This window comes from Pipistrellus hanaki (assembly GCF_964339955.1).
Source record: "Pipistrellus hanaki genome assembly, chromosome: 15".
NCBI lineage: Eukaryota > Metazoa > Chordata > Mammalia > Chiroptera > Vespertilionidae > Pipistrellus > Pipistrellus hanaki.
This window is the reverse complement of record NC_140517.1, coordinates 51072658-51098613: the sequence shown is the minus strand read 5'-3', so window position 1 is coordinate 51098613 and position 25956 is coordinate 51072658. Positions and strand designations below refer to the sequence as shown.

Here is a 25956-nt window from a genome sequence, read left to right as displayed (position 1 = left end):
AAAAACTGGCCCCACGCCGGGACCGGTTTGGCTCAATGGATGGAGCGTCGGCTTGGGGACTGAAGGGCCCCGGGTTCGATTCCGGTCAAGGGCATGTACCTTGGTTGCGGGAATATCCCCAGTGGGGGGTGTGCAAGAGGCAGATGATCGATGACTCTCTCTCATTGATGTTTCGAACTCTCTCTCTCTCTCCCTTCCACTCTGTACAAAAATCAATAAAATATATTTTAAAAAACAACAACAACAAAAAAAAACTGGCCCTGGCAGTGTAGCTCAGTTGGCTAGTGCCTCATCCCGTACGCCAAAGTTGTGGGTTCAATCCCCCAGTCAGGGCACATACAAAAATCAACCAAGGAATGCATAAATAAGTGGAACAACAAAGTCAATGCTTCTTTCTCCCTAAAAAAAAAAAAAAAATCAATACTTAAAAAAGAAAACAATAGGGTGATGGATCTATTCATTACCATGACTTTGGTGATGGTCCCATTGTGCACCCACATATGAAAATATATTTTACACTTTTAAAAAATGCCATTTATGTCAAGATATCAATACAGCTGTTAAATAAAGAGTCCATATAAAATCTAGACCTCCCTTCCTGCAGAAATATCGCAACATCTGGCAAAGCTCTATGGATCCCGGCAGCACCATTCCCCATGTCCCCAAGGTCAACCCTGATTCCTTCTCAAACTAGAAGAAAATGCTGACAAAAGCTTCAGCGTGGGGAAATTACACTCAGCCAAGGCATCCAGTCACAGAAACACAAAAGCTGTATAACTCCATTTATATGAAATACCCTGAGGAGTCAAATTGGGAGAGACAGAAAGCAGAATGTGGTTGCCTGGGGCAGTAGGGCAAGGGTTGGAGGAGCTGTTTAGTGGGTATGGAGTTTCAATTTTGCAAGAGGAAAAAAAAAAAATACTGGAGATCAGTTGCACAAATATGTGAACACTAGAGGCCTGTTGCATAATATACAGTGGAAGGATAGGCCTTCCTTCCCCTGGCTTTGCTCCCAGCCACCTGGGAGCCTGCAAGTCTGAACTTGCAAGTTCTCATTCCCAGCTGGAGCTCCGCTCCTATAGCTTCCTCCACACCCCGCCACAACCCCCAGGCCAACACCACCACCACCCCATCATAGCAGGCATCCTGACCCTCCCAGAGGCTCCATGCCCATATACGCAAATTAACCCACCATCTTTGTCAGGTTAATTTGCATACTCACTTCTGATTGGCTGTGGGCATAGGGAAGGTACAGTCATTTTTACATGTTTGTCTATTATTAGGTAAGATATGTGTGTGTGTGTGTGTGTGAATTTTTAACATGACTAAACAGTGCCATTAAAATGCCAGAGGGTAAACTTGGTTACGTGTATTTTACCACAATTAAAAACTACATTACAGTAGTTCCAAGGGATGAAATGTAGCAGACATCTGGCTGAAGACCTTCACCGTTTGCAATACTCTCTCTGGCAGGAACCTTGGGTGCCAAAATGTGATTGGCGTTTTGGCCGAGCACTGCCTTTCTCCACTGTGAAATCTCTGATGTGTCAAGGGTTGGGGGTTACACTTACAGATGCTCCCGCATTCACTGTGTTCGGAAGGCCCTGACCCGGCATGAACTCACAAGGCCCTTCTCCAGGGGAATGGGTTTGGCGTGGCATCCAATAGGTTTACCGCAGTCTCTGAGCCCCTGAGCTCTTTGCCAGCGTGAATTCTGTTCAGTGAGGTGGGAGCGGTAGACGAAGAGTTTCTCACCCTCACGCCTCTCCCGGGCCTGTCTCTAGTGTGGACTTTCAGGTGCTGGACAAGGTGGGACTTCCTGACGAAGGCCTTCTGACACTTGCTGCACGCGTAGGGCCGCTCCCCCGTGTGGATTTTCTGATGCTCCACGAGGATGTGTCTGTGGCCGAAGGCTTTGCCGCACTCACCGCACGCGAAGGGCCGCTCCCCGGTGTGGTTCCTCCAGTGCTTCATGAGGCTGGAGTTGTACCGGAACAACTTCCCGCACTGGCTGCACGCGAAGGGCCTCTCTCCGGTGTGAACCGTCAGGTGCCTGAGGAGCCGGCAGTGGTAGGCGAAGGCTTTCCCGCACTCGCCGCACGCGTACGGCCTCGCCCCGCTGTGACTCTGCCAGTGCCTGAGGAGCGTGGCCTTGCGCCGGAAGGACTGCCCGCACACGCTGCACGCGTGGGGCCTCTCCGCCGTGTGGACCCTGCGGTGCCGCAGGAGCGTGGAGGTGTAGCGGAAGAACTTCCCGCACTCGCCGCACTGGTAGGGCCGCTCCCCCGTGTGCACGCGCTGGTGCTTGGCCAGCGCCGAGCGGTACCGGAAGAGCTTGCCGCACAGGGGGCAGCCGTAGGGCCGCTCCGCGGTGTGCACCCGCTGGTGCCGCACGAAGGTGGAGCGGTAGCGGAAGAGCTTCCCGCACTGCCCGCAGGCGTGGGGCCGCTCCGCCGTGTGCACCTGCCCGTGCCTCACCAGCCGGTAGTGGTACTTGAAGAGCTTCCCGCACAGCCGGCACGCGTGCGGCCACGCTCCATCGTGGACTCGCTGGTGCTTCTCGAGGTTGGCCTTGTACTTGAAGAGTTTCCCACACCGGCCGCACTCGGCGGGGCCCGGCTCGGCGTGGGCCCGCTGGTGCCCCAGGAGCGTGGACTTGTAGGGGAAGGCCTTGCCGCACTGGCCGCACGCGAAGGGCCGCTCCCCGCTGTGCACCCGCTGGTGCTGCGCCAGGTGGAACTTCCTGCGGAAGGCCCGGCCGCACTGGCCGCAGGCGTGCGGCCGGACGCCCGTGTGGATCTTCTGGTGCTGCGCGAGGACCTGCTTCCGGCTGAAGCTTCTCCCACACTGCGGGCACCTGTGACCGGCCCGGCCCGGCCCGGGGGTCTCTCCGCACGCCGTTTCCCGCCGCGGCGTCCGCCTGCTGCCGGGAGCCCAGTGCTGCAGGAGCCCCCGGCCCTCGCCGCCCGGGAGGGCCTTCCCTGCCAGGGGGGCGCTGCCCCTCCCGGAGGCGTGGTCTCCCGGCTGCTCCGGGTCCCGCGGGGGGAGATCTGTCCCACAGAGGCGTAGGCCCCGATCGAGCCTCATTCGGTCGCGCTCAGCCAGCTGCAGGATGCCTTTCGTCTCACAGAGCTGGGCCTTCTTCAGAGTCCTGACCTGCGATTCTCCCCCGGAATCACCTTGCTCCAAAGGTGCCTCCTCACCCTGGGCTCCACGCCAACTACCTGGGAGCAGAGAAACAGCAGGTGTGGATTTTGGTGGGAGGGGTCGGCCCTTCTATCCCTCCCTCCCTCTGCCTTCCTCTCTGAAATCAATAAAAAATATACATATGGCTGAAACCGGTTTGGCTCAGTGGATAGAACATCAACCTGCAGACTAAAGGGACCCGGGTTCGATTCCGGTCAAGGGCATGTACCTTGGTTGTGGGCATATCCCCAGCGGGGGGTGTGCAGGAGGCAGCTGATCAGTGTTTCCCTCTCATCGATGTTTCTAACTCTCCCTCTCCCTTCCTCTAAAAAAACCAATAAAATATATTTAAAATGATTATCAGAAACTTCACAGCACAGACGGTAGAAACAACATAGTCGTCCCTAAAATAAGTAACTATGCTGGGGTTTAAACTTCCTGACACAGGCGGATCCCAAGAAATGTCAGCACGAGGAGGGGCAGGGCCTGGCACCGAGGTCCCAGCATCCGGCCTGAGGGACCCCCCAGGGGGATCAGCTGCGGGGGACCCACGGGGATCTCTCACAACCTCCATGACTCCAGACTCCTCAGCCATCTCAGGAGGACCCAGAGCAGCAGGGATGGGGCCGCGTGGGGACAGTGCACGGCCCGGCCTTGCTCCTGACAACAACGGTGCCAGGACCCAGGACAGGCAGCAATGCCCGTGGCCTCCGGGGGGAAGGGCAGAGCTGCCCCTGGAAAGGGAGGGACGGAGCCCAGCCCGGGCCCCCGGGAGGGGGGCGGGGAGGCAGAAGGGGGAAGGGAGGGGTGGCAGAGCCTTACCCACGGAGCACAGAAGGGCCACGGTCTCCAGCATCACATCCCGGTACAGGCGTCGCTGAGCCTCGTCCAGGAGCCCCCACTCCTCCCGGGAGAAACGGATGGCCACGTCCTCAAAGACCACGCGGCCCTGGAGAGCAGACGGCTTAGCCCAGTGGCAGCTTTTTTTTATTCTTAATTTAAAAAAATATATATTTTATTGATTTTTTACAGAGAGGAGGAGAGGGATAGACAGCACACCGGTTTTGGCAATAAAATATATTAGAAAAAAAGAAATGGGTACTGCTCGCCTGGCCGGGTGGGTGAGTGGACAGAGCACCGGCCTGCGGACCAAAGGTTCCCGGGTTCGACTCCGGTCAAGGGCAGGTACCTCGGTTGCAGGCTCCTCCACGGCCCGGGCTCTGGATGGGACACATGCAGGAGGCAACCCATCAATGTGTCTCTCTCACTTCCACGTTCCTCTCTGTCTTTCCCTCTCTCTTCCACTCTCCCTAAAACCAACAGAAAAATATCCTCGGATGTGAGGATTAATGACAACAAAATAATAATAAAAAAGAAATGATGCTCTGGCTGGTTTGGCTCAGTGCATAGAACACTGGCCTGTGGACTGAAGGTTCCTGGGTTCGATTCCAGTCAAGGGCACACGCCCAGGTTGTGGGCTCCATCCCCGGTGGGGGGGTGTGCAGGAGGCAGCCAATCAATGATTCTCTCTCATCATTGATGTTTCTATCTCTCTCTCTCCCTCTCTCTTCCTCTCTGAAATCAATAAAAATATATTAAAAAAAAAGAAAATGAAAATATGTAAATGAGCCCCGACACACACACACACACACACACACACACACACACACTCAGTTGGTTAGAGCACGTAGGAAACAGCGGATCAATGATTCTTACTCATCACTGATGTTTCTCCCTCTCCCTTCCTCTTTGAAATCAATGAAAAGAAGGAAGGAAGGAGAACTGTTCCATATAGCCTGGCCCTGGAAATAAATCCTGGGGCTGGTGAGTGCGCAGGGTGCTCAGATTCGAGGGGGTAAGAATGGGAGCCGTTTCAGGACGCCCCCCTTCCCCGAGGGCAGAGACTTATGGGAGTGCCTGAATCTCGGGGAGGCAGCTGGGACGGGTGGACACAGCCACGCCCTCCACTCACCTGTGCTGGGTCGGGGAGCATCTCTGCCGCCGCCATGGGACCCTGTGGGAAGAGGGCGGGCGTGAGAACGGGGTCGCCAGGGTCAGACCCTACAGGGGAGCCACCCAACCTCCGCCCGGTGGTCTGAGCCCGGCCACTCAGCGGGCAGTGCCACTTCCGATTCACGGCAGCTGAGAGCCAGACACGGCCCAGGTGCCATCACAGACGAGTGGGTACAACAGCGGTGGGACCTTCACACCACGGGATACTATGCAGCAGTAAAAGGACCGCTAGCCCTGGCCGGTGCGGCTCAGTGGATAGAGCGTTGGCCTGCAGACTGAAAGGTCCTGGGTTCAACTCCAGTCAAGGGCACATGCCTGGGTTGCCAGCTTGATCCCCAGTGTGTGTGTGTGTGTGTGTGTGTGTGTGTGTGTGTGTACGCAGGAGGCAGCCAATCAATGATTCTTTCTCATCATGGATGTCTGAAATCAATAAAAAAATATGTATGTATATGTATAAAGTGTTTTATTTATTTCTTACAGAGAGGAAGGAAGAGGGATAGAGAGTTAGAAACACCAATGAGAGAATATTGATCCAGGACCTCCTGGCCGTTTATTGATTTACTGATTGATTGAGAGAAACATTAATGTGAAAGAGAAACATGGATGTGTGGCCTCTGGTCCAGACCCTGGCTGGGCCTCACACCCACACCGAGGTGAGTGCCCTGACCCGGATCTGAACCCACAGTTCACTCTGAGGTGGGGCGGGGGACGACACACGCTCCAACCAGAGCCCGGGCCAGGCCCGCCCTCCCCGTCCGGCCAGGCCCGGCGGACAGCGCTCTGGCGGCGGACCGAGGGGTCCGGGCTCCATTGGGGGGGAGGGAGCGGCCGTCCATGACCCTCTCATCACTGACATGTGTCTCTCCCTCTCTCTCCCCGCCTCCGAAATCAATGAAAATACATTTAAAAACTCCGGGACGTGGCTTTCCGCCTCACTTTGGCTCCCAACCGTTTAGTTTTGGTTTCTTTTGTTGTCTTTTGGCCACAGGCAGCCTTGGGGCTGTTTTCCCGGCCTCTCCCCAGTGTCTGGCCCGACCGACCGACCGACCGACCGGCCCCGCCCCCCCTTCCTGCTCAGGGGGGCGCCCTCCGCGCCGGGTCCTCCACAGCCTCCCGGCTTCCAGCCCCTCGTCCCTGGACACAGAGACCCCGAGGGGACACCCCCGCCCCTGCCCCCCGGACACAGAGACCCCGAGGGGACACCCCCGCCCCTGCCCCCCGGACACAGAGACCCCGAGGGGACACCCCCGCCCCTGCCCCCCGGACACAGAGACCCCGAGGGGACACCCCCGCCCCTGCCCCCCGGACACAGAGACCCCGAGGGGACACCCCCGCCCCTGCCCCCCAGACACAAAGCCCCCGGCGCCCAGCGCTCAGGCCGCCCCTGAAGGAGCGGCGGACACGGACCTGACGCGGGGACCGGGCGGCGCCGCTCCGGGCTCCGGGCTCCGGGCTCCGGCTGGGAGGAGCCGGCGGGGCGGGGAGACCGGGCGCCCGGGGGCGCGGCACCCACCTCAGTCGGGCTCCTCCGCGCGGCCCGCCGCCTGCCTGAGGGAGGAGCGGGGGCCGCGGGGCGGGGACGGGGCGCCGCCGTCACCCACGGCCTCCAAGCAGCGGGGACGCCGCCTCAGCGCCGGCTTCTCCCCCGGCCCCGCACGGCGGAGGCGCGGACCCGCTCAAAACACACAAAACACGAGACGCCGGAAGTCCCGCCTCCAGACCATGCGCACGTAGGACGCGAGCCTCCCCTAAGCCTTCATTGGCCCAGCTGCTCCTCGCGCACCGAACAGGCTTCTGGGTGTTGTAGTTTCCGCCGCCGCCACCACCAACCGTCAGGTCTCCGTCGTTAAGTCACTCCCAAGAGGCGGATAGAGGCCAGGCGCCAGGGTCAGGGTCAGGGTCCGGGGCGCCGGGAATAGATTTAGTCCCAGGGCTCCTGCAAGAGGGAGAGTTAGAAACATCGATGAGAGAGAAGCATCGACGAGCTGCCTCCTGCGCACCTCTTACTGGGGACGTGCCTGCAACCAAGGTACATGCCCTTGACCGGAATCGAACCTGGGGCCCTTGAGTCTGCAGGCCAATGCTCTATCCACTGAGCCAAACCAGTCAGGGCTTTGCCTGCTTTTAAAGGGGACAGGCTCGGATTTCTCGGGAAGCAGTTCAGGAAGTCACAGAGGTTACAGGCCTGTTATTTTCAGACACAGCACGTTCCCACTCGTAACTGTCCGCTCTCTTGGGGCTTCTCAAATACACATGCTGCGGAGAACCAAGATGGTGGCGTAGGTTAAATGCGGGTACACACGACTCCCAGAACCACATCAAAATTACAACTAAAGCCCTGGCTGGTTTGGCTCAGTGGATAGAGCGTCGGCCTGCGGACAGAGGGGTCCCAGGTTCGATTCCGGTCAAGGGCATGTACTTTGGTTGCGGGCACATGTGCAGGAGGCAGCTGGTCGATGTTTCTCTCTCATCGACGTTTCCGGCTCTCTATCTCTCTTCCTTTCTCTCTGTTAAAAATAATAAAATATAGCCGAGACCGGTTTGGGTCAATGGATAGAGCGTCAGCTTGGGGACTGAAGGGTCCCGGGTTCGATTCCGGTCAAGGGCATGTACCTTGGTTGTGGGCATATCCCCAGTAGGGGGTGTGCAAGAGGCAGCTGATAGATGACTCTCTCTCATCGATGTTTCTGGCTCTCTGTCTCTCTCCCTTCCTCTCTGTACAAAATCAATAAAATATATTTTAAAAAAATAATAAAATATATTAATACAGATATTTTATTGATTTTTTTACAGAGGAAGGGAGAGGGATAGAGAGCCGGAAACATCGATGGGAGAGAAACATCGACCAGCTGCCTCTTGAACACCCCTCACTGGGGATGTGCCCGCAACCAAGGTGCATGCCCTTGACCGGAATCGAACCTGGGACCTTTCAGTCTGCAGACCGACGCTCTACCACTGAGCCAAACCGGCTTCGGTAATAAAATATTTTTAAAAGTTACAACTACAACACAGAACCGCCCGAATGGAAGCTGGCTGAACGGAAGCCTTACAGCTAGAAGAATAAAGAAAGCAAAAGAGGGGAGAGGGAGGCACAGACCTGGGACGGCGCTCTGGACCGCCGAGAGGACCGCCGAGTGGCCCGCAACCCTAACCGCCCTGGAACTCTTCACGTCACTCATCAGGTCTCTGAGGCCCCGCCCCCAGGCTGTGCGTCACTATAGGGACATCCAGACCCCGCCCCCACGTTTTGCACGCAGTCCTAGCTCTCATTGGTCGACCGCCACCATCTCTGGGTAACGTAGTTCCCTCGCCGTTCCCTGGGCCTTCTGGGAAGCAGGTCAGTCCTGACTGTGAATACCGGACAAGCGACCGACCGAGTGGGGGGCGCTGGGAAACGGAGTTCCGGGGCCCCCCTCAGATTTCCTTGGCGTAAGGACACCCGCGCCCCCTCCTGGCCGTGGGCTGCCTCGTTATCAAAGGCTCACTGAGCGCCCCCAATAGGTTTGTCAGGGGCCAAAGAAACGCCTGGGGACAGGGCTGTGATGGGGACCCCCCCCTGAAGCGGCCAGGCTCTCTCTGTACCTCCGGCTGCCGCAGAAAACACCTGTCCTGCCTGTGTGGTTAGTGAAGGTGCTCCAATCCAGGACTCATCACTCCCTGACCGAGGCCCTTTCCGCCTAAGAATCTGGGGGAGGGACGTCCCTCTTCTGTCTGGAGCGCCTGTGCCCAGCGAGCATCTCGCCTCTGGGAGGAAGGTCTGGGTGTCTGGACCTCACAGATGCGGTTCATCTTTTGCATCTGCGATTGCAGCGGCAATGTCTGCCAGGGAGTTCAGGTTTCCTCTAGGAAAACACTTATGAGATGGATGTTGCTGAAAGTTACTGATAATGATTTTTGTTGTTTTCCAAGGAAAGTGACAGGAATGGCTCTAGAAGAAACGGGACAAGTTGGGGGAGGGGGGCCTAAGACTTCAGAGCCCTTTGAGTGAGAGGCACTGAGGGTGAACAGTCGGAGAGTGACGCTGAGACTGCGGCTTGCTGAGGCCTTGGCCACCATCAGGGTTTTGGCCCCAACTGTGACTACCCTATATAATCCGACATGATAAAAGGCTATTATGCAAATGGACATAATGGTGGAATGGCCAGTCGCTATGCACGTGCTCTGACCACCAGGGGCAGATACTCAATGCAGGCGCTATGCCCTGGTGGTCAGTGTGCTCCCACAGGAGTGCTGCTCAGCCAGAAGCCAGGCTCACGGCTGGTGAGCCTCTCCTGCCTCTGTAGCAGCGCTAAGGGTGTCCGACTGCCGGCTTAGACCCTCTCCCCACAGAGGGCAGATGTCCCCAGGGGGCTCCCAGACTGAGAGGGTGCAGGCGGGGCTGAGGGACCCCCCCCCTCCCCCCCGCAGTGCACATTACAATACATAACAGTAGCAAAATTAGTTATCAAGTAGCAATGAAAGTAATTTTATGGTTGGGGGTCACCACCACATGAGGAATTGTATTACAGGGTGGAGGCATTAGGAAGGTTGAGAACCGCTGCTCTAGGCAAAAGGAAAAATTACAAGCGGAAACTTTAAAAAGCAATAAACATTTTGCATCAGATGAAAAGAAAAACGCTACCTGTAGCCCTTGCCGTCTTTCAGCGGGTGGGTGGGTGAACTGTGGTCCATCCATGCATTCAGGGATCACACACACTGATGATATTCACAGCAGCTTTATTTGCAATAGCCCCAAACTGGAAAACCACCCAAATAGCCATACAACGGAATAACCCCTAACAGTACAAATGAATGAACCATTGGTGCATGTAACAAGATGAGTTCATCTGAAAACCATTATGATTAGTGAAAAGAGCCAGAATCCCATTCCCGGCAGAAAGCACAAAAACCTAGAAAAGGCTGCTGTTTGCAAATTGTGGGAAATGGTTTGAAAGGCCTGGGAGGAAAGGCCTCTAACAGGGCCCCTGTGCTGCTGTTGGACATGGTCACTGTCCTGGTTTCGGTCATGTTTCCTCAGGCTTGTACACATGATGTACACACTACGAAGCATGTCACGCTCCTATGTGCTGTCTTTCATGCCAATCACACCTTGATAAAAACACGCGTACTTGCCCTCCCTCCTGCCAGGTCACATGTGCCAGCTATCTTGTGCTACCAGGTCCCGCGCCCCAGGATGTAGAAGGGTGAGCCCCGGAGAGAGGCGTGAGGTCCGTCCATCTCCGCGTCACACACACAGCCTCCGGGCCTTCCCGCCTCCTTTCAAGCGGGGCAGTGACGGCCAGGGAGGAGAGGAGCCACAGGAGACGCAGACTCCCGAGGTCCTGAGACCTGTGCCCTCTCTGCCTCCATGGCCTTTGTAGATGGCCTGTGTAACAGACACAGACCCTCTCGTCTGCCGGTCAGTCCCTCGCAGAGGCTGCCCTGTGGCCCTCCAGTGGCTGACACCTGCCCACGCATTCTGGTCCCCGGGGACGGCTCCCGCACGGATCCAGGGACAGAGGTCCCCAAACGTGCTGGGAGGGATGGGATGTCTCCTAAGCACGGTGCTCCCAGAAGCACCGGCGGTTTCTCAGCGTGGACTCCGGGCTCCAGGAAGCCTGGGCTTGCAGGCCGCAGGGTCAGGCACACACGGTCTCCAGTCGCGTCTCTCGAGCCTCAGACAATAGTGCAAACTGGGCCAACGTGGACCGAGGCCCGTCCTCTGCCCTCCTGCTGTCCCTTCTCAGGCACATGAGGTTGGTGCCAACACAGGTGTCCCTCTCTGCGTGTTGGCTGCACCCAGGTTCCTCTCAGTGGACGTCCCACGGGGAGCAGGCCTCCTGGAGCTGCCACGCCCCACAGCAGGCCTGACCCGCGGCACACCAGAGCCGGGCAGCAGACCGTGGTGGGTGGGTGGAAGAGGACCAGTGGCTCACGGCTCTCATGTTTAGAGCCCCTGCTACTTGGAGAAGAGAAGCCTGTGTGGGCAATGCCCAGCAGACTCCCACTCGGATCCTGGGGCCAGAGCTCGACCACGTCCATCAGAACCCCGTGAGGGAAGTGAGGACCTTCTGTGGCTCGGACACTCGGATTCCCTCCAGGGAATGAGTGTGTGCAGGGGTCTGCCTTCCCTGAGCATCCTGGGTGACTGACACCTGTGGGACTCTGGCGGCTGGCGGCAGCGATGGCTCTGCCATACGCACCGGACGGCTGGGAAAGCGCACTGTCCCTCATGAAGACTCTCCCCGGGGTGTCCCAGGCCGGTGCAAGCACGGACGGGGCTCCCTGCAGGCCGGTGCTCCCTCGGTGCCCTCCCTCATGAAGACTCTCCCCGGGGTGTCCCAGGCCGGTGCAAGCACGGACGGGGCTCCCTGCAGGCCGGTGCTCCCTCGGTGCCCTCCCTCATGAAGACTCTCCCCGGGGTGTCCCAGGCCGGTGCAAGCACGGACGGGGCTCCCTGCAGGCCGGTGCTCCCTCGGTGCCCTCCCTCATGAAGACTCTCCCCGGGGTGTCCCAGGCCGGTGCAAGCACGGACGGGGCTCCCTGCAGGCCGGTGCTCCCTCGGTGCCCTCCCTCATGAAGACTCTCCCCGGGGTGTCCCAGGCCGGTGCAAGCACGGACGGGGCTCCCTGCAGGCCGGTGCTCCCTCGGTGCCCGTCCCTCATGAAGACTCTCCCCGGGGTGTCCCAGGCCGGTGCAAGCACGGACGGGGCTCCCTGCAGGCCGGTGCTCCCTCGGTGCCCGTCCCTCATGAAGACTCTCCCCGGGGTGTCCCAGGCCGGTGCAAGCACGGACGGGGCTCCCTGCAGGCCGGTGCTCCCTCGGTGCCCTCCCTCATGAAGACTCTCCCCAGGGTGTCCCAGGCCGGTGCAAGCACGGACGGGGCTCCCTGCAGGCCGGTGCTCCCTCGGTGCCCGTCCCTCATGAAGACTCTCCCCGGGGTGTCCCAGGCCGGTGCAAGCACGGACGGGGCTCCCTGCAGGCCGGTGCTCCCTCGGTGCCCGTCCCTCATGAAGACTCTCCCCGGGGTGTCCCAGGCCGGTGCAAGCACGGACGGGGCTCCCTGCAGGCCGGTGCTCCCTCGGTGCCCTCCCTCATGAAAACTCTCCCCGGGGTGTCCCAGGCCGGTGCAAGCACGGACGGGGCTCCCTGCAGGCCGGTGCTCCCTCGGTGCCCGTCCCTCATGAAGACTCTCCCCGGGGTGTCCCAGGCCGGTGCAAGCACGGACGGGGCTCCCTGCAGGCCGGTGCTCCCTCGGTGCCCTCCCTCATGAAGACTCTCCCCTGGGTGTCCCAGGCCGGTGCAAGCACGGACGGGGCTCCCTGCAGGCCGGTGCTCCCTCGGTACCCGGTGCTCACACAGCGCCCTCCGCTGTGGGTGCTGAGGACGAACACGGAGGCGGCACACGCCCCGCACTCCTAAGGCCCTTCTCTGGCGTGAGCCTCCGGGGCTACACGAGTCCAAGAGACGCCGCCAAAGGGCCCCGCAGACCGTCGCGGTCGTGAGGCCTCGCCCCCGCGTGAGCCTTCTGGTGCCGGGCCAGGTGGGAGCTCCTGCCGTAGGCCTTCCCACAGGCGCCGCACACGTACGGCTTTTCTCCCGTGTGCACCCGCCGGTGCAGGAGGAGGCCGGAGCTGCGGCTGAAGAGCTTCCCGCACTCGCCGCACGCGTAGGGCCTGGCTCCTGTGTGCGCCTTCTTGTGCTGGACGAGGTGGGAGGAGCTGATGTAGGCCTTCCCGCACTCGCCGCACACGTACGGCCGGGCGCCCGAGTGCACGCGCCGGTGCAGGATGAGGCTGGAGTTGTGGCTGAAGCGCTTCCCGCACTCGCCGCACGCGTAGGGCTTGGCCCCGGTGTGGACCCGCTGGTGCACGATCAGGTTGGAGTTGTGGCTGAAGAGCTTCCCGCACTGGCCGCAGGCGTACGGCCGCTCCCCCGTGTGGGTCTTCTGGTGCTGCGCCAGCGTGTCCTTGCGGCTGAAGGCCTTCCCGCAGGCGCCGCAGGCGTGCGGCCGGGCCCCGGTGTGGGTGGCCTGGTGCTGCACCAGCGTGTCCTTGCAGCCGAACGCCTTCCCGCACTCGGGGCACACGTGGGCCCGGGCGCCCGTGTGGACCCTGCGGTGCTTGGTGAGGCTGGAGTTGTGGCTGAAGAACTTGCCGCACTCGCCGCACTCGTAGGGCCGGGCCCCGGTGTGGATCCTCCAGTGCTCCATCAGGTGGGAGCTCTGGCTGAAGAGCTTGCCGCACTGGCTGCAGGCGTAGGGCCGCTCGCCCGTGTGGAAGCGCCGGTGCTGGGCCAGCGTGTCCTTGCGGCCGAAGGCCTTGCCGCAGTCCCCGCACGCGTAGGGCCGCTCCCCGGTGTGCGCCCGCCGGTGCTGCGCCAGGTGGGAGCTCCGGCTGTAGGCCTTGCCGCACTCGCCGCAGTCGTAGGACCGCTCCCCGGTGTGCACCCGCCGGTGCTGGGCCAGCGTGTCCTTGCGGCCGAAGGCCTTGCCGCAGTCGCCGCACGTGTGATGCCTCCTCCCCGGGTGCAGCTTCCGGTGCGCCCGGAGGTGGGACGGGTGGGCGAAGGCCTCCCCGCCGTGAAGCCTCCCGTGGTGACCCGGAGCCCCCGTCTCCTGGGACACGCTGCCTCGGGGCAGGCCTCCGACGGGCCTCCCCTCGGCGGGAGGCCCCTGCTCCCCGAGCCCGGCCCGCTGGTGAGGGCCCAGCCCGCAGTGAGGGGTCCGGGGCCGGAGGAGGCCAGAGCTGCCCAGCGAGTCCGTCCCCTCCTCCTCGCGAGGGACGGGCCCCCCTGACGTGCGGGCGGCCCCACCGCCGTCCCCGCCGCGGGGGCTCGCTGTGCCGCGCTCCTCCTCCTGCGAGTCCGCGTCTGCACGGCCCGGGGGTCCTCTCGCACCTGGGCCGCGTGTGCACGGGTCCTGCGTGGGGTGCGGTCCCTGGACGTCGCCCAGGGGCACAGCGGCCCCGAGGAGCGGGTCACACGCCTCCCACGGGTGGGCTCTCTGGACAGACGGACCCGGCTGGGGCGTCCCGTCCCACGACGCGTCCGCAGGGGCGCTCTGCTCGGGAGGGGCTGCCGCGCAGTCGGCGTCTCGCCAGCAACCTGGAAGCAAAGAAACGCTGTGCCGGGTGCGAGGACTCGGCGGGAAGAGCAGCCCTGTCCCCCGGGCGTGTCACACGCTGGGAGTGGCCCGCCGGAGCCAGGAGGGGCGAGGGAGGGCCCCGTCAGCCGAGGCCCTCCGAGCATCACAGAATGGATCTGATGTCTGGCAGAGCAGCCAATGACCGAGGCAAGAAGTGACCAGGGCAACACCTGTAGGCTCTGGCCGAGGGCCCTGGGAATGTCAGCCGAGGACGAGGGCAAACCCGGGACACAGAGGCACCGCCGGGCTGGGCCAGGGGCGCCCGCCGGGCAGAATCCAGAGCCACTGAGAGAGCCCCATCTCCAGCCCGTCCCTGCCGGCTTTGGGCAGCAGGTGGGGGCTCCTCAGAGAGGAAGGGTCCTGCACACGACCCAGCCCTGACCCCCGAGCCAAGGGAGGGAGGGAGAGGGTTCATGTCACGGCCCCGACGGGACAGAACGCTGCCCCTGGGAGCAGGGACCACGCACCAGGGCGGGGGGTGTGGGCAGGCGGAGGCCGCCGGGAAGACTCCCCGGGATGTTCTGTCCTGAGATAAGCTTCCCTGTGGACGGACTGACCGACCCGTTTGAAGGAACAGGGTAAGGCGAAATGAAGGGAGGTCGCTTCAGGCCAGAAAACAGCGTCCGCCCTGGGCGGCCCCTCTGCTCAGAGCAGGGCTCCCACGCTGGGGGCGGCGGGAAGGCCGGCCGGTGGCCCTGAGGCCTCGGCCCGCGGCCAGGGGAGTTCTGCTCCGGCAACAAGCCGTGGGAGACGGACCTTGTGAACACAGATGCGTGAGTGAGTGAGCGGATTCTCCCCGGACGGGCCTGCGAGGGGCACGCGGCTCGGGGGACAGCGTGGCTGAACCTTCTGGACAGGGACGGCCTGAGCCAGGAGCTGGGGGAGCTGGGACCGGGCTCCCTGCACCGACAGACAGTGACTGTTCGCCGGGGTGAGCCGCCAGACGTGGGGTGATTGCCACGCCAACGACTGAGGTGCCGGAGGGGGCCTCACCCAGCGAGGACACGAGGGCGAAGGTCTCCAGCATCACGTCGCAGTACAGGCGCCGCTGGGCCTCGTCCAGGAGCCCCCACTCCTCCGGGGAGAAGGACACGAACACGTCCTCGAAGGTCACCCGGGCCTGCGGGAGGGGACAGGTCAGCCCTCCGGCAGCAAGGGACCCCTCAGCCCTCCCTGCTCCCCTGCCTCCCTCCCAGCTCCCCCTGCTCCCGGCCTCCCTCCCAGCTCCCCCTGCTCCCCGGCCTCCCTCCCAGCTCCCCCTGCTCCCCGCCTCCCAGCTCCCCCTGCTCCCCGGCCTCCCTCCCAGCTCCCCCTGCTCCCCGGCCTCCCTCCCAGCTCCCCCTGCTCCCCGCCTCCCAGCTCCCCCTGCTCCCCAGCCTCCCTCCCAGCCCTCCCTGCTCCCCGGCCTCCCTCCCAGCTCCCCCTGCTCCCCGCCTCCCAGCTCCCCCTGCTCCCCGGGCTCCCTCCCAGCCCTCCCTGCTCCCCGGGCTCCCTCCCAGCCCTCCCTGCTCCCCGGCCTCCCTCCCAGCTCCCCCTGCTCCCCGCCTCCCAGCTCCCCCTGCTCCCCGGGCTCCCTCCCAGCCCTCCCTGCTCCCCGGGCTCCCTCCCAGCCCTCCCTGCTCCCCGGCCTCCCTCCCAGCTCCCCCTGCTCCCCGGCCTCCCTCCCCGCCCTCCCTGCTCACCCGGGCACCCCCAGTCCCGGTCCTCCACAGCCCCCAGCTGTGTGTGTGTGTGTGTGTGTGTGTGTGTATTTTAAAAAATCAGTGGGGGTGGATTAAAAACAACAAAAAACAACAACACATACAAAGCCCACAGGCTTCTCTGACCCCCAGGGCCACCAACCACTCTGGTGCCCCCTCCCACCCCCACCCTGGGGCAGGTGCAGTAGCCTCCCTCGGCCTCCCCGCCCCCGCCCCCATCTCTCCTGACACCCAAGGCGGGTGCCCTCCCTCCCCTGTCCCACCCTCCCACCGCCGCCAGCAGAGGCCCCGGGGGTGCCCTGGACGTGACGGGAGCCGGCTCCCTCCTCGGCTGCCTCCCTGGCCTCACGGGACGCAGCGGAGACCGGGGGCTCCTCCCGCAGCGCTCCCGCCTCCGGGGGGCGGTGTGGAGGGGACGGTGCCGGGGCCCGGGGCCGAGCACACCTCCCGCCGCGGACGCCGGGCGCGGAGCCTCGCCCCGGTCGGCGGAGGGGCCGCCGGGGAGGGAGCGCCTCCCGCCACTCACCGCAGCCGGGTCCGCGGGCGCGGCGGCCGCCATGGGGTCCCGCAGCCGCACCCCCGCCCGCGGCCGGGGAAGGGGCTGAGGTCGCGCGGGAGCCGGGCCCTCACGCTCCGCTCCGGCTCCTCAGGGAAGCGCCGCCGGGGCCCGGGCCGGACGGGGCGCGGGCAGAGCGCGGCCCCCGCGGGCACCTGGGCGCAGGGCCGCCCGCCCCGCTGCGGGGACCATGGCGCGTCCCGCACGCGCGGGGCCGTCCTTCCCCCGGAACCGTCCCTGTGGCTCCGGTCCGAGCACCCCGCGGCCAGCGGGCCGCGCCCCGAACTCCGAGCCTCAACTGCCCGCCCGAGTGGACTGACAGTCCCGGCGCGGGCTGAATACGCCATGGCGCCGGCGCCGGAAGTCCCGCCTCTGCCCGGCCTGACGGGCGCCAGAAACGCCATCTTCGGAGTGGCCGTGACACAACGCGCATGCGCAAGGCATAGGCTTCTGGGTAACGTAGTTCGTTGCCCTGGCACCTGAGGTTCTGGTGAGGGCGGTGCCAAGGACTTCAGTGGGGAATAGAGTCGAGTCTTAAAGGGGACGCGCCCTATTTCCGTGGTTGGCGGGGGAGAGAGACCGTGCCACGTCTTCCTGCAGGTGATCCATTCCTTAATCCCAGAAGAGGTGCTTCGCCTCTCTCACCTTTGGGCACTCGAGATTTATGTATGTATTTAGGGGGAGGGATCTGAGATTTAAATTGAGCAAGGGCCTGGCCAGTGTTGCTCAGTGGTTGAGCCTGGATCTATGAACCAGGAGGTCACGGCACATGTCCCAGTTGCCCCTGGGTCCCCAGGAGGGGCCATGCAGGAGGTAGCCAGTTGATGAAGTTCCTCTCTCATTTGTGTTTGTATCCCTCTATCCCTCTCCCTAAAAATCAGTTAAACAAACTAATCCCCCTTCCCCCATGATATCACCTCACACCTTTAAGAATGGATGCCATCAAGAAGTTAAATAAGCCCTGGCTGGTGTAGTTCAGTGGGTAGAGTGCCTGAGGGTCCCAGGTTCATTCTGGTCAAGGGCACATGCCCTGGCTGTGGGCTCATGCCCAGTGTGGGGCAGCTGATCCATGATTCTCTCTCATCATTCATGTTTCTCTCTTTCTCTCTCCCTTTCTCCTCAATAAAAAGTATATTTTAAAAAATTAAAAATAAGTCTTATGATCCAGCAATTCCACTTCTGGGTATAGAGCCAAAGGAAAAGAAAACATGCTACTGAAGAGACATATGCACCCGCGTGTTTATTACAGCATTGCTCACAACAGCCAAGAAGTGCAGACAGCCTAGGTGCCAGCAATGGATGAATGGATAAAAGGTGTGATACACACACACACACACACACACTGGAGTATCATTCAACCAGCAGACAGGAGGAAATCCTGTCACATGTGAAACACGGGTGGACCTTGAGGACATTACGCTGAGATGAGTGAGACAGCACCCAGGACAGAGGCTACAGACAATGACATCATCACAACATCACACGTGGTCCCTGTCCCCACCACAGAGGACACCATGGAGGGGTCCGCTGATGCCGGACGGCCACCACTGTGCAACACAAACCTATCGGATACATATACTTTCTGTCTTAAACTTACACAATATCGTGTCAATTCTAGCATCTCAAAAACAACAAACACGTCATACATGGATCGGAGGCCTTGAATGGTCTTAACCCGCACTGCACTGCACAGCACACCCCGCACAGGTAAGGACCTATCTCCTTAGGTATAGCATGGATCAGGGAGCCCTCCTGAGGGCCCTAAGGCTCCATCGATGACCTCCTTTAGGCCCTAAGGTAAGGTAACCAGACGTCCCCATTTCTAACATTTTGTCCTGCGCCATTTTAAAAAAGTCCCGATTTTTTTGCTGAAACCGGTTTGGCTCAGTGGATAGAGCGTCGGTCTGGGGACTGAAAGGTCCCGGGTTCGATTCCGGTCAAGGGCATGGACCTTGGTTGCGGGCACATCCCCAGTAGGGGGTGTGCAAGAGGCAGCTGGTCAATGTTTCTCTTTCATCGATGTTTCTAGCTCTCTATCTCTCTCCCTTCCTCTCTGTAAAAAGTCAATAAAATATATTTTTTAAAAAATTAAAAAATAAAATAAAAATGTCCCAATTTTTTGAAAAAATCATGACTTTTTTAAAACGCCGCTGGACGTGGGACAGATTGTTGGAAATCGGGGCTGCCCCGCCAAAAGTCGGACGTCTGGTCACCTTACCCTAAGGGCTTCATAAATGAGCTGCTTTAGGCCCTAAAGCTTCATAAATGAAGTCTCCACATTGAGCAGACTTGCGCTCCCCACGGCCCAGACAGCGTTTGCAACCAAGGAAGCTTTCAGGGAACACCCGTGGGTGCTCTGGGGGGGAGGGCAGAGCGTCAGGTGAAGGGAGGAGGCCATTTCACCCCAAGCCCAGCTGTCCCCGCCCCCAGCAGCATCCTGAGGAACTGCCCTGGGCTCGCAGGGAACCGGAGAGCAGCCCCCGTGCTCTCCCTTCTGTCACATCTCCTTTCCTCCCCCCACGTCACGTCAGGGAGGAGGGAGGGCGCTCAGGGGGGGACCCTCAGGGGAGAGGGTGTAAGGATGGACACAGCCCAGCTGCGAGGCTCCGTGGGTGAGCGCCGACCTTTGACCCAGGAGGTCAGGGTTCGAGTCCCCATCAGGGCACAGGCCCGGATAGCAGGCTCCATCCCCAGTGTGGGGCGTGCAGGAGGCAGCCGATGGTTCTCTCTCATGGATGTTTCTCTCCCTCCCTTCCTCTGAAAACAATTACAAATTACACACACACACACACACACACACACACACACACACACACACGGATGGAACAGTGCAAGAAGAGGCTCGGTCTGCCAAGGCCAAGGCCGAGGCCCTGTGACGGCCGAGTGCTGTGGAAGGGCGGCAGAGGTCTGGCTGCAGCCGGACATTCAAGTCTTGAGGAGAAAGCAGGCACGTGGACAGCCGCCCGTTAAAGGGAAGAAGCCAAGAGCAGACAAGACCCAGGGCCGGGGTGGAGGATGGGGACAAGGAACCCCAGGTCAGGGCTGGACTGCGCCCAGCCAGACATGGGCCAGGAGCTCAGCGGCCGCAGCACCGGGCTGCAGGTTCGATCCTCAGCGGGGGCGGGTACGAGAGGCACCTGATCCACAAATCTCCATCACATCCACGTTCCTCTTTCTACAAACGTACCCTCAGGTGAGGCTGAGAACCAATCCCACCAAATCCCCCGGGGCCGAGGAGCAGGATGGTTAGCCATGGACGCTGACAGAAGTCCCGGGGACACGCCGCGCAGCGGGCAGCTGGTGTCCCGTGGGCCGGCCTTGACGCGCCCTGAGCCACACGTCTCACCGCTTCTCATGGCGCCCGGCCTCCCCGTCTCCTCCGCGGGGCCTGGGGCTGCGCCCCCTTCCCAGGAGCCCGGGCTCTGCGCCTACTCCGCGTGGGTGCCCGCGGGGGACCGGGACACGGCAAGTCCTGAGGGGAGAGAAGGCTGGTGAGTGGCCGGCAGGGACCCGGGTGACCTCCCCAGGGAGAGGAAAGGGAGTATGAGGAAACATCTGGTGCCCTGGCCAGTTTGGCTCAGTGGACAGAGTGTTGGCCTGTGGACTGAAGGGTCCCAGGTTTGATTACGGCCAAGGGCACAGGCCTGGGTTGTGGGCTCCATCCCCAGTAGCGGGCGAACAGGCGGCAGCCGATCCATGATTCTCTCTCATCGATGTTTCCATCTCTCTCTCCCTCTCCTTTTCTCTCTGAAATCAATAAAAATATTTACAGCCGAAACCGGTGTGGCTCAGTGGTAGAACGTCGGTCTGCCGACTGAAAGGTCCCAGGTTCGATTCTGGTCAGGGGCATGTGAGAGGATGGCAAGAAAACAATGGGAAGTCACTTCTGGAAACGGATCACACAAAAATACCGAAGTCCATCTCGGACCGGAAGGGCCCCGGCTGGTGTGGCTCAGTGGATGGAGCGTCGGGCTGCGGACTAAAGGGTCCCGGGCCATTCGACCGGGTTTGATTCCGGTCGAAGGCACATGCCTGGGTTTCGGGCTTGATCTCTAGTGGGGGGGTGTGCAAGAGGGAGTCAGTCAATGATTCCCTCTCATCACTGATGCTTCTAGCTCTCTCTCTCCCTCTTGCTTCCTCTATGAAACCAAGAAAACATATTAAAAAAAAAAAAAAAGGAAAAGGAAGAAACTGAGGACCCGCTATGACCAGCCCCCCCACCCCCATTCGATGTATGACCTTGAAAGGAGCTTCGCCCCCAGCCTGAGCCGGGAGGAGACACGGCAGCCCGGACAGCGTGACCCCGAGGTCACAGAGGCCTCGCGCTGCAGGTGCCCATGGGACGTGCCCGATGCGTGACCCACAGAACCTGCGGGATAACCCAGAAGCCGGGGGAATTCCCCGGAGCAACAGGTGCCGGAGGGGGCCTCACCCAGCGAGGACACGAGGGCGAAGGTCTCCAGCATCACGTCGCGGTACAGGCGCCGCTGGGCCTCGTCCAGGAGCCCCCACTCCTCCCGGGAGAAGGACACGAACACGTCCTCGAAGGTCACCCGGGCCTGCGGGAGGGGACAGGTCAGCCCTCCGGCAGCAAGGGACCCCTCAGCCCTCCCTGCCCACACGGACACCCCTCCCAGCTCCCCCTGCTCCCGGCCTCCCTCCCAGCCCTCCCTGCTCCCACGGTGAGCGGAGGCCTGGAGGTGTGGCCGGGTGGTCAGACCTCTAGAGAGGTGAGATAATCCTCGTGTTTTCAACCCATAAGCTTTGGGGGTGGGGTGGGGGGGGCCCTCGGATGGTCCGGGTACAGTACCGTGTGGTCGGCGGGTCTGGCAGGAGGGGCCCCCCACACTCCCCCGCCGGCCCGGTCTCCCGGTGTCCGGGGTCGCCCAGACCCTCCAGCCACTGGGGCTCCCAGGCCGTCCATCTCTCCACACGATCCCCGCCCGCCCGCCCGCCCTCCCGCCAGCCTCACTGCCAGTCTCCGCTCCGCCGCCAGGGGGCCCCCGAGGACCGTGACAAGCGTTCCATCCACCCCGTCCTCCGCTCCCCGAACTTTCCCTCGGGGAACCCCGCTCCCCAGGCGGCCCCGCCAGCCCCGACTCCCGCCCCGGGCACCCCCTGCCCGGCCTCCCCCCCGCCGCGCACCACCCGAGGCCCGGCCGCCGGCCCCGGCCCGGAGGGGACCCGTAGCGGGGATGCCCCGACCCGGGCCGCCGTCACCGCCGGGAGCGGGGGTCGGGGGGACCAGGAAGGCCGGCAGGTGAGGCCCCGGGGCCCCCCTCACCTGCGCGGAAGTCATCAGCGCGGCCGTCCCGGCTGCGGGGCCGGCGAGGAGGGGTCCCGGGGGGCAGGTGGCCGGGCGGGGACCCCGGGCGCGCGGCTCCCTCCCGGCGCCGGAGCGAAAGGGCCCGGGGCGCGGCCGCTGGCGGTCGGGGCGCCGCCGTCGCTCGGGCGCGGGGGCTGCGGCCGCGTTGCCGTCTCCCCGGCTCAGCCCCGGAGTCGCGCCCACGCGGGGGGCGCCGGGGGCCACGTGGTCCCGGGCCAATCAGCAGCCGCCCCCGAGGAAGAACTACGGAAATGGACAGGAAATCCCGCCCCCGATGCAGGAAACGCCCCTCTCCTGCGCCGCCATTGGCCCAGCAGCTAGGCAAGGCGGGCTATGGCGCCTCCGAGCGCATGCGCGGCTTCTCCATGGAAACAGACCGGAAACACAGAGCCGAGTCTCCAAACATTGGGGCGGGTTTCGCTTTCTCTTGAAAACACCCACGTTTTTAAAAAATATTAAATGGAAAAGTCCAGAAGTAATTCATAAATTAAATTGCAGGATGAAATCACAGTGTACCTACTACGGCTCACCCAGGACGTGAATCTTTTCAGCATATCCACGCTATATATATATAGCTAATATGTATAGGAAATAAAACATGTAAAGGGGGGTTCAGGACTCTGCTTGATTTCAGGCATCCAATGGGGCATTGTGTGTTTCTCTGACTTTAACATTCTTCTTTAACTTAGTCCAGTCAAGTATTTTCTTTTGGCTCAAATTTAACCTCGAGAAAATGGTTGAGATGGGAGCTCAGAGATCACAATCAGAGGGTATAACTGGGATCCATCAGGGAAGGTTACAGAGCCACACTGTCATCCTCTCCCCACAGAAAAACAGAGGGAAAAAAACAACCAACCAACCAAGTAGATAAAGATGAGGAATGCCTTTGGGGTGGTTAAAGCCATAACATTTTTAAAAATTTCCAATTCACACATACACGCCCCCCCCCCTTTTTTTTTTAATACATTTTATTGATTTCAGAGAGGAAGGGAAAGTGAGAGGGTAATAGAAACCTCAATGATGAGAATCACCTCAAACTGGGGACCAAGCCCGCAACACAGGCATGTGCCCTTGGCCAGAATCGAACCTTTCAGTCCACAGACTGACACTCTACTCATTGAGCCAAACCATCCAGGGCCATACACTTTTTTTTTTTTTTTTTAAATGTTTTGTCATTTTCAACAGGAAATTTAAGTCTCATAGGCTTCTCCTGTACGATACGTACATCTCAATATAAAAGCATTTCTCTCTTAAAGCCTTCCTATTTCTCATAGACCCGTGCTGCTCACAGGTAGAGAAAATGTTGTGGAACAAAAGCGTTCCATCAGTGTTGTCAGACATACCTTCAACCGTCTAACTCTCCTGATACCGGAGGGCAGTGAATGTATACACAAGACAAATGGCGGAATAAGGTCTTCTGACATCTGAAACAAACCAGCTTGTTCCCACTAGGACATGAGGGATGACAGCTTGCCGTAGGCTTCTCAGGGAAGTCTGAAGGAAACGGCACTTGCATTTGTCTCTCTCTTCTCAGCAACCGCCCCCGTGGAAGGACTCCGGAAATGGACAGGAAGTCCCGCCCCCCGCTGCAGGAAACGCCCCTTGCTTTGTTTAAATGTCTCCTCTTGCTTTGTTTAAATATCCGAGATAATTTCGCAGTGTAAAGCTGCAAGAGATCTGGCTGGAGGTTTTGCTAAGTGCACAGATGGCTAGATCAGATCACTCTCTTGGATGAATTCTCAGATGCAGAATAAGACTCTAGGCTGAATCATACCAACATGACTCATTAGATGACGATCGATACCCTGCAGCAGGTTTTCTCACAGGGAAACCTGGGGGGATTCTTTGGTATAAACGACCAGATTCTGGTAAAATATTTCCCACAGTGTTTTCATTCAAAGTTTTCCCACTCACAGTTCTGGGAGGTTGCTGAGGACTGTCCACTTGGGAAGGGTTTTCCCACTTCTGTTACACTGACAGGGTATCTCCCAGTGTGAACTTTTTGATGCTAACTGAGGGATGAGCTGTGACCAAAGCCCTTTTCACACTCCATTCAGTCACAGGGCTTCTCCCCGGTGTGGATGACAGCGTGTCGGATGAGGTTGGTGCTCCAGCAGGTTTTCCCACACTCGCTGCACTCATAGGGCTTCTTTCCTCTGTGAACCCACTGGTGCCTCGGGAAACCTGACCTGCGGCTAAAAGCCTTCCCACACTCACCGCACTTGTAAGGCTCCTCTCTGGTGTGGATGCTGATGTGTTTGATGAGGTCTTTCCTAGTGCTGAAGGCTTTGCCACATTCCTTGCACTCAAAAAGGCTTTTCCCCAGTGTGGGCCCTCTTATGCACGATGAACGTGGAGCAGTGGGTGAAGGCCTTGCCGCATTCAGTGCAAACTGTGGCTTGAGAGCCACATGCGGCTCTTTGGCCCCTTGAGTGTGGCTCTTCCACAAAATACCATGGCCTGGGCGAGTCTATGTTGAAGAAGTGGTGTTAGAAGAAGTTTAAGTTTAAAAAATGTGGCTCTCCAAAGAAATGTCAATCGTTGTGCTGTTGATATTTGGCTCTGTTGACTAATGAGTTTGCTGACCACTGCCCTAACTGGTTTGACTCAGTGGCTAGAGCCTCGGACTGTGGACTGAAGGGTCTCAGGTTCGATTCTGGTCAAGGGCATTTGTCTGGGTTGTAGGCTTGGCCCCCAGTGTGGGGCCAATTGATGTTTCTCTCTCTCCCTCTCCCTTCCTCTCTGAAATCAATAAAAAATATTTTAAAAAACAATAATAAAGAAGAGACACAGTCTCATCCGGCCTGTGGCTCAGTGGGTGAGCATGGCCCTATGAACCAGGACCTCACTGTTGGATTCCAGGCCAGGGCTGGGGGTTGCCATCCCCAATGGGGGGCGTGCAGGAGGCAGCCAATCAACGATTCTCTCTCACTGTTACTCTCTCTCCCTTCGTTTCTGCAATAAATTTAAGGTAAGTTAAAAAGCCAGTGCAAGGACAAAGGTCGGGGATGGAGGAGAACGGGGCGCGGTCAGCGGAGAACGGAGGTCAGAGGTCGGCTGGGGTGCGGGGCAGCGGGGGGAGAGGGGGGTCTGGAGGAGCCGATGGCGGTGGCGGCGAGATGACGCTGCTCCACACAAACAGCCGGGTCCAGGCGGGACCCTGCGGCGGACGCGGCCTCGGCCGGGCCAGGGAGCCCGCTCCGAACCGCCGTGCGCTCACCTGCGCCGGGTGCACCTGCGCCGCCGCCATGGCGGGACCCCGAGGGAAAGCGCAGTCCGGACGGGCGGGCGGAGGCCGTGGTGGGTGCGTCCGCCTCAGGCGACCGCCACCCACTCCCGGCCCGGAGCGGGGCGACCTCGGCTGAGAGGCGCGCCCCGAGCTCAGCCCCCGCGTGTCCCGTCCACTGCCGGAGAGCGCGACCCGGCACAGGCAGATGACGACTTCCCGCAGGGACCGGAAGTCCCGCCCCACCAGCGCGCCGTGATTGGCCCAGAGCCGCGGGGCCTCCTGGGTTTTGTAGTTTTCCCCTCCCAGACCACCGGATGTGGGGAGCTGTCCAACCCCACCTTCTCCCCTGAAGCCTTGGACGCCGCTTGGACCCACCACTTGTCAGGGGGCACAGCTGGCGGAGGCAGCGGCCCGAGACCTTCGCCCGCAGGAGAGAGAAGTGCCAGGCGCGGAATCATCCTCGTACACTGACTTCTCTCCAGACTCAACCTCCAAGTGAATGCCAAAGTCCCGCCCTAACACTTTACTAAACTCCTGGACCTCCAACTCCGCCCATAAGTTTTATCCTACAGGAAAGGCAAGGGAGAGCCCGGGAAACAGCTTAGAACTGGCTAGTTGTTTATTTAATTTTAAATATATATTTTTGATTTTTTTACAGAAAGAGGAAGAGAAAGGGATAGAGAGTTACAAACACGGATCAGCTGCCCCCTGCACACCTCCCACCTGGGGATGTGCCCGCAACCAAGGTACATGCCCTTGACAGGAATCGAACCTGGGACCTTTCAGTCCGCAGGCCAGTGGATTCCGGTCAAGGGCATGTCC

At 60.5% G+C, this 25956-nt stretch overlaps 2 protein-coding genes across 5 annotated transcripts; both read right to left on the bottom strand.

Annotated features, from left to right (window-relative positions):
- Positions 1-1344: 1344 nt before the first annotated feature.
- On the bottom strand, positions 1345-6716 carry LOC311633575 (uncharacterized protein). Its single transcript, XM_084906398.1, has 4 exons — positions 6607-6716; positions 5159-5200; positions 4009-4135; positions 1345-3224 (listed from the first exon to the last, which is right to left on the bottom strand). Exons 2-4 carry the CDS (start codon positions 5192-5194, stop codon positions 1621-1623), a joined length of 1767 nt encoding a protein of 588 aa, XP_084762524.1. The 5' UTR covers positions 5195-5200; positions 6607-6716; the 3' UTR covers positions 1345-1620.
- A 3182-nt stretch (positions 6717-9898) lies between these two features.
- LOC311633574 (uncharacterized protein) lies at positions 9899-25250 on the bottom strand. Of its 4 annotated transcripts, none has more exons than XM_084906396.1 (3): positions 25126-25250; positions 21012-21138; positions 9899-14283 (listed from the first exon to the last, which is right to left on the bottom strand). In XM_084906396.1, exons 1-3 carry the CDS (start codon positions 25153-25155, stop codon positions 12629-12631), a joined length of 1812 nt encoding a protein of 603 aa, XP_084762522.1. In that variant the 5' UTR covers positions 25156-25250; the 3' UTR covers positions 9899-12628. The 4 variants fall into 4 exon arrangements, 3 of the variants coding, with proteins under 3 accessions (XP_084762522.1, XP_084762523.1, XP_084762521.1); XM_084906397.1 differs by lacking the exon at positions 25126-25250 and adding an exon at positions 21864-22161; XM_084906395.1 differs by lacking the exons at positions 21012-21138; positions 25126-25250 and adding exons at positions 15317-15443; positions 16550-16961.
- Between the last annotated feature and the right edge of the window lie 706 nt (positions 25251-25956).